Source organism: Etheostoma cragini, chromosome 20 (genome assembly GCF_013103735.1).
Source record: "Etheostoma cragini isolate CJK2018 chromosome 20, CSU_Ecrag_1.0, whole genome shotgun sequence".
Lineage (NCBI taxonomy): Eukaryota > Metazoa > Chordata > Actinopteri > Perciformes > Percidae > Etheostoma > Etheostoma cragini.
This window is the reverse complement of record NC_048426.1, coordinates 1,409,374-1,417,289: the sequence shown is the minus strand read 5'-3', so window position 1 is coordinate 1,417,289 and position 7,916 is coordinate 1,409,374. Positions and strand designations below refer to the sequence as shown.

At 39.7% G+C, this 7,916-nt stretch overlaps 1 protein-coding gene across 1 annotated transcript; it reads left to right on the top strand.

The window, feature by feature from the left end:
• Positions 1-846: 846 nt before the first annotated feature.
• Positions 847-4,644, top strand: cfd (complement factor D (adipsin)). Its single transcript, XM_034858995.1, has 5 exons — positions 847-1,073; positions 1,932-2,088; positions 3,176-3,317; positions 3,418-3,708; positions 4,464-4,644. Exons 1-5 carry the CDS (start codon positions 1,016-1,018, stop codon positions 4,641-4,643), a joined length of 828 nt encoding a protein of 275 aa, XP_034714886.1. The 5' UTR covers positions 847-1,015; the 3' UTR covers position 4,644.
• Positions 4,645-7,916: the final 3,272 nt, after the last annotated feature.

The following is a 7,916-nucleotide window of genomic DNA, read 5'->3' as shown; positions in this document are numbered from 1 at the left end:
CCCCCCCCCGACACTGACTCGTAACCCCCACCCCCCCTAGTCACTACACTTTGCCATAACATACCGATTTTTGCACACCCCACACAAAACTATTGAGCCTTCTTTTTCTCAATGCAATGTTAAAAACTGTTTTGTATACATTTGTTTCTATATTTGTAGTTTAATTCATAAAATAACGTGATATTATGTTTGCGTATGCACCAACCACCAAGCCAAATATCTTTGTAAGTGTTACTCACTTGCCAATAAATCCTGTTCGGATTCTGACTGTAAATTTAAATTGCATTGTATTTAGATTTTATTTTTGCACACCAAAAAATCCCCATAGGAACAGTGTCCATATGCAGCAGCTTAAATTGATGCATATGATCCTGAAACTGCCAATAATCACTTTTTTGTCAAATCATGCTAAAGACATGCTGAATAATCTGTCTGGTAGATGGGCCGCTCGCATCCACCACACATTGTTTGGTGTGTGAGTGCACTGTGTATTTAAACGTTTGTGGGCTTCTCATTGGATAATCCTTTGTGACCTATTGTGATTGCAAAAGATGTACTTTCCAGATTGGGGGATGGTTTCCTGCTGGATTAACTGGAATAGAAGAAGAAAACATTGTCCTCTTCTCTGGGAGGGTTGTGATCTCAGCATTATGTAACTTGAAAAGTCATTAAATCACACAAAAAGTGAATTTTCGCATGTATTAAAGGTTAGTATCTTTTCGTGCTAGTCTAAGCTTCATCCCAAAGGTCAGGAAGAAGTACGTGATGTGAAAAATGTGCTGCGCATACAACATATGCTACAAGATCTTTCTCTGGAGTTGAGATCCACTACACAACAGGAAAAAAATGTTGCTTTGCTTTCCTGTTTTTCATTCCAGGAAACCAGGGAGCAGGAGCAGTACCAGACTCCCACTTGTGTCTTGCACCATGTCTACATGATTTACATTTCCTGTCTTTCTAGTGGAAGCCTTGAAAACCCCCCAGTTGCTGGTTTTGGTCCAGTTAAACCGACATCATGGTGTCAGAGAAGGACTTTCTTGTGGCTGCTGCTGTTTTCGCCCTCATTTCACACAGTGAGTGTATTATCTTGTAATAGCTACTGATTCCTCTATTTAGATTTGGCTTCTTAGTAATTCATGTTCAATGGTTTATGTTTGTATTGTATTATTTTCACTGTAGCATCGTGTTAAAAATGTGTTTTTCTGCAAATATAGGCTGGTACCATTCTAAAAATGTTACCTTTTATTGTGTTATCTGTTTGTTCTTCTAACTATAGGAATTTAGCTGATAGCTAGATATGTTCAACATTTTAATAAAAACTCTTTTTCAACGTTTTGATGTTCTTTTATGACGATTGTTCTGCTGTTTTGTCGCTTTTCGCAACTTTTTCCACGTTTTTCCGACGCTTTTTTAAAATCATTTGTCCCCTTTCCCTGTGATTTAGGTGTTTTCGTTGTTTTTTACCTGTGCGTTTTGCAGGTTTCCACCAACATTTTTGTAACTTTTTCCAAGATTCTTTTATCATTTTTTTCTCCAAATGCTTTAAAATTGAATAAAACACCCAAATTCGATGAAAGCCGTGGACTGATCCTTTGTTTTGACTTGTGAATAGCGTTGTATGGAACCATCCACGTAACTTTCTTTGACAATTTGGTTGAAAGAAACCCAATTTTTTTGATACAGAGATTTTTTGAAAATTAGACCCGAGGACAGCAGGGGTTAAAAACCGAAGATTCTTTGACATGAGATGCTAAAAATCTTTAATTTTAATGAATATGTTTTGCCAATCACTCAAAAATGCCACTGTAGGTTAGTGTGACCTTTAGCCTTCCCATGACACTGATGTGTATCAGTAACTATGTACAAGCATGCATGTTAAAATACTTTATTTTGAAATGTTTCTTTCCGCCTGTGTGTTTCGATGGTTTCAGGTGAGGGTATCATCGGTGGCAGGGAGGCAGCGCCACACTCTCGGCCCTACATGGCCTCCATCCAGGTGCAAGAAGGAGAGACTCTGAAACACGAGTGTGGAGGGTTCGTGATCGCGGATCAGTGGGTGATGACTGCAGTCCACTGCATGCCATCAGGGTGAGGCCAGATCCTTGACTTAAGTAAAAGTACTAACACCACACTGTAAAAATACTCCGTCAAAGTAAAAGACCATGCATTGAAAATGTTACTGAAGTAAAAGTAAGTCAGGAAAATGGACCTGAACTGGAAAAGATCCAAACAGTTCTGTGTTTAATCATGTAATCATTCCAGCTGGACATGTAGGCCTCATATTGGTGGGTAGTTTAATTTACAATAAAACCTCATATTTTATAATCCACATGTGTTAACAATCCTAATTTGTAAAGTAACCAGTAACTAAAGCTGTCAGATGAATGTAGGGGAGTAAAAAGTTCAATATTTCTCTCTGACATGTAGCGGAATGGAAGTATGAAGTGGCATATAAAGTACAAATACCTCAACATTTGGACTTAAGTACACTATTAGAGTACATAGACTCAGTTCCATTCCACCATTGGGGGAGGCTACCTTCTTCTGACCACCGTGGATGAAATATGTTGGATGTGGGGAGCAGAACGTACAAGATGAAGAATAATTAGGGCCATGCAGCATTGTCATCAAACATAGCTTTAAATAAGCAAAACTAGTGTGTGAGAGTAGATAACCAGGTAGGAAAGGAGGACTGGTTTAAAGGGAGGTTCACACAGATAAATTAAACATGGGATTCTCCCCATGTACATGTTCTCTGTGTGTGAGCTGATGTAGCTCAGATGTGGTTTGGGAGTTTTCTTTGGCGATATTATCATATTCATTTGTACTCTTCCCGTGAATAATGTTGTTGACCTGCAGTTCCTCGTTCTGAAGGAGGACAGTATGTGAAACCGAGCATGCTCTTTTATCATTACTTTTTCAGTTTATCTCCACTTCTTTTGATTATAATCTTCAAGTATTTCTTTTTAAATATGTATAGATAGATATTTTTTATAGATATTTTCCCACTGAAATGGGAAAGCAGCAGCAAAATCAGTCACACAGCACAGAATAACATATACAATATGCATGAAATAATAGGATACAATACAAGACCAAATATTTGAATATATACAAGTACAATGGTATGATTAATATTATTCAGTACTACAGTATCATTGTGCTCTTTTTACAGGCCAAATGGAAGGAAAGTAGTGCTCGGGGTCCATTCTCTGAGTGAACCTGAAGAGACCAAGCAGACATTTGATATTTTGGAACTTTACAATCATCCAAGCTTCAGCGCGTCCAATTACGATAATGACATTGCTTTGATCAAGGTCAGTGTATAGATTGCCAGTGGTACATACAGCATATGTCATGTTCTGTTTTGGGGAGTACAAAAACTCTAAGCTTCAAAATGTTGGGATCTTATTGCAGCTGGATCGTCCATTCATCGCCTCTGACGCCGTGAGAGCCGTGGAATTCCTGCGAGCGGGCGGCACAAACCCCAGCACAGATGCAGCGGTGGAGACAGCCGGGTGGGGATCCCTGGACAACCTGGGGTCCAGACCAGACAAGCTGTGGGAGGTGGTCATCGAGGTGGTGGACTCCAACCGGTGCAAACGCAGCGACTACTTTGGCAGAAAGTTCACCAATAACATGATGTGTGCCCATAAAGTATGCCCAGATCCCTGTAATCATCCACATAAGAAAGAAGACACCTGTGATGTAAGTTCAAGTTCTTCTCTACTACTAAATGTACATGGTTGTCAACCAATGGGATGGATGACACATCATGGTAAGTGGTGTGTATATATGTGTCAGTATTAATAGTACACACATTGGATTTTCTTTGACTAACTGGCAAAACCCATGTTGCTATTGGTTTGGCTCATATTACACATTATTTTGCTAATGCTAATATCATTATTCACCATAGTGAAGACTGTATTCTTCCTGCGGTCTAACAAAAGACAAACATAAGTAAAGGTTATAGAGCAAAATACACATTATCGGTTAAATCAGAACAATGAAAAGATCCTGGATTTGACAAAAACAGGCACAGTAGCAGGTCATAAAAAACAACAACAACAGTAGCATAAAATAAAAAAACATGGTAAAAATGAAGTAAAAAAAATACTAACTACTACTAACAGTACTTACCAATACTAACATTCCTAACAAAGAAAAACCAAATCAAACAGGTTTCAACCTAATCTTACAAAAGGATAACAGCTTCTCTTAGTTTCTTTTTGAAGCTTGAATTGTGTGTGTGTGTGTGTGTGTGTGTGTGTGTACGATACATTGCATTAAAAGCATTGGTTGTGTACATTGGCCGGGTAAAGCCATAACCTACCCCCAGTCTAGGATCAGAACCACGTCTGTCATTGGGGGGTAAAAGCTGCGAGGACAGGCTGGTGGGTTTATGTAATGATGATAAATATGAAGTGAAGACTACAGTGTGTCCCTCTGCTGTCCCTCAGGGGGACTCTGGAGGTCCTCTGCTCTACAACGGCATCGCGGTGGGCATCACTTCCAACGGAGGAAAGAAGTGTGGCCAGATTAAAAAGCCCGGAATTTACACCATCATCTCCCACTACACCGAGTGGATCGACAACACCATGGCCCCGCCGCCCACCGCAACACCAGACCAGACCGCTTGAAGAGCACATCCCAGTTTGGTTTCCACCACAATCGGGCTTCCACTAAGTCACTTATTATTTTACCTGATACGATGATTTGCAGCTAAAGCATGGCTCTAGAGCAGATGTGTCAAACTTAAAACGCACGGGCCAAATTGGGTCAAACCAAAAAGACAGGAAACTGTCAAACTGCAATTATGCGACACTAAAAAGCAGAATTGGGCAGATGTCAACAGCTGGGAGAGCAGTTAAATTTCCTCTTTCTCCATCTGGCCACTCTGTTAAATTCAGACATAAAATATCCATCAGCATGTCTGGTTTGTCATGTACATTATGAGTAATTTTGATGCTATATAACTTTAAATATCTATTTTCTCAACTGATGGGGTTTAATCTGATTTAATACTGATTCAATCTGTCAACAAAAAATACGGGAAACTGTTTTTTATACTGCAATTATGCGACACTCATTGCAGAATTTGGCAGCTATGCCGACTTTGAGACTCAGAAATTCCCCCAGAAGAAGAGAGAAGGCTGAGAAACAGGTTGCTGTGGTGGTCTGCTATTAAAAAACATAATCATCCTTTTGCTTGATTTTCAAAATTCTATAATGGCTAAAAAAAACTTTAGTTAATGCCTTTAATTAGACTTTATGTTGGCCAAACTGTAACAGTAAAGATTATGTTAGACATGCAATACTACAGTCAAATATTTGACTTTTTTTATTAAATATAAGCATGAAAATAATCATTCTCCTTTTAACACCAGTGCTCTAGAGATATACCTCCAGTATGGCAAATATACATCCACCTGTACTAACCTGTAGATTAACCATCACTTTATAAAGGAATCATTAAAATACAGTTTATCTCATTCCCATGTCTGTCTTGAGTATTTTCTTGAACAATAAGCGTAAGATGTAGTACACTCACAAAGACAGTTGTCTGAGGATAAACAGAAATATTATAAAAATTACAGATTGAACAAATAAGAGTTGCACAATAATTGCTATAATTAAATCTTTTTGCATCAATGTTGTTTTGGTGAGGTTGAAGGAGTTTGTTCTGAGTCCATCTGAAGGACAGTGTTTAAAAATGCAACTGTTAGGCAATCAAGATTTCAACAAGCATATCTCATAAACCTGTCAGATACGTCCAATAGTAAATAACATCTGCAGCTGTACTCCTTCTTTTCTTCCCCTCTCTGCTCTATGTACTGTAGAAAAACAGCCAGGAATAATTCCTGATGTGTTCTGCTCTTCTGTTTAGTTTGGAAAATCCACACACACCCCCACCAATTATTTCATGCACAATGCTAAATATATTAAATATTTTTGATTTGCTAAACAACCTTGACTGGTTAAAAATAGAATGCACGTGTCATTCCCATTTGATGAATGTATGCCTACAGAAATTTGAAATGTATTGTTAGGAGGATGAAGCATCTCGTTTTCAAGGGGGTCCTCAACACATGGGACAAAGACAATACAGCACATGCAGATTCACCTTTTGTTAAAGCTCTCTTCAAAAGGGAGTCCGGAACCTCTTGGGGGTCCTCAGAGTCTATGCACGGGGCCTCCAAATTATTGTAAAGTTTTTTTTTAAGTCTTAACATGAATCCAACATATTATTAGCAAATAAAAATCCCCAATGATGACATGGTAAGGTAGCTCTCCACAATTACAGTATATCCTAAGGATTTACTGAGCCACATGTGTGTCTAACATTAGAAGATGATTTATATTATAAGGTTATTTTTATAGCTTCGTGTTCTAAAGGTATGTATGAAGGCTTACCATGCAACTTAATTGTACACAATATATGTAGTAGGGGGTTTTGCTCCATCGCTCCTTCAATTAAGGAGTCCTTGGCTTAAAAACCGTTAAAGACCCCTGACAACCCCCCGCCTGCGTATATATAGAAATCAAGGATCTCTTAATAAGTAGTTGTCCTCCAAAGCCCCCTCCTTTCACTCCCCAATCACTTTCTTACTCCCATGCAGCTACTGCACAGAAAACCTCTTCCATCCTCCTCCGTGTGAAGCTACCAGATAGTGGATCCCTGAGTACCTGAAGATAGCCCAGAGCATTCTGGGATTAAGTGACGTTCAGCTCACAATACCGGCTCCCACTCTCCCGGGTGAGATCCTGAAGGGTTGTGTGGTCACGTAGTCGTTGATCCTCTGAAACCCTGTGCTGGCTGCCGTCGGAGTGAAACCAGGAGCCCCATGGCGTGCTCTGCAAAAACATGGGGTCCAGGAAAGGACAAGGCCAAGCAGTCCTTGACCAGACCAGTTCGGTCCTCGTCCCACATCTTGGAGGTGTCCACCAAAACAAACGGCCTTCCTGCTGCAAACAACTCCTTTCTCTTATAAAACAAGGTGGGCTGAGGGGGTTCTGGACTAGACTCATTTTTTTAGAAAGATTAAAGATTAGAACTTTTAATATTTTAACAAAAGGTAGAAAATAAGAATACCCACTGGCTTTAATATTGTGTTATTTTGTATATATTGTAGATATGATATTGTTTGGCATTCTGTGGACGGCCAAGGACGAATTCCATTGTACAGGGAAACGTGTTTTCCTTACTGTGCACATGACATTAAAACTTCGAAATTGAAATTGTAAACCCATTTCTGGTTACCACTTAAGCCTTTTTATGGTATTCATGAAATTAAATCTGTCATTTGTCATGTTGGTGTTATGCATGAATATTTTTCGGACCGTTTTGTACTGCATGTGTCATACTGAATATTAGATGCTGTAGGTGAAGTGTGGTGATGTCTGCACATATTAATGTGTGACTGTATTACCCCCTAGTGGGAGAGATGCATCATAAAACTGAACTTTAATGTCAAGTGGATACTTTTCTAAATAATGTTTTTTCTAGTGTCTCTGAAACACAAGTCTTACCATCATCTCTCTTTGTCTGCAGCTGCATTGTGGCTCTGTGGATTATCTCAGCCTCCGCCAGGCTCTCTCTCTCTCTCTCTCTCTCTCTGTCTCATAATGCTTTCTTTCTGCTGCCTCCTTCTTTCTTTCCTCAGCGTGTTTCCCCCTCAGCTGCTCCATCTCTTTGGCTCTTCTCTTCCCTTGACCTCTCACACCTTCTGTTTCAGCATCTTCACGGCTGAGTCTTCTGTGCTCGTTTTATGAGCTTCACATGGTTCAGCATGGCTCCGTGTAGCCGGTCCCATCGTTTTCAGCCAGCATGTGGTCCACCGTCTCGAGAGCAAGCAGCTTGTCCATCGCTGCAGATGATGAGATAGGGCAGTATCTTCCATTGCACATTTTTT

Coding starts and splice junctions, on each gene's coding strand:
- cfd (XM_034858995.1), top strand. CDS start 1,016: ATGGTGTCAGAGAAGGACTTTCTTGTGGCTGCTGCTGTTTTCGCCCTC. Junction 2,089..3,175: donor GTCCACTGCATGCCATCAGG/GTGAGGCCAGAT, acceptor CTCTTTTTACAG/GCCAAATGGAAGGAAAGTAG. Junction 3,318..3,417: donor ATGACATTGCTTTGATCAAG/GTCAGTGTATAG, acceptor ATCTTATTGCAG/CTGGATCGTCCATTCATCGC.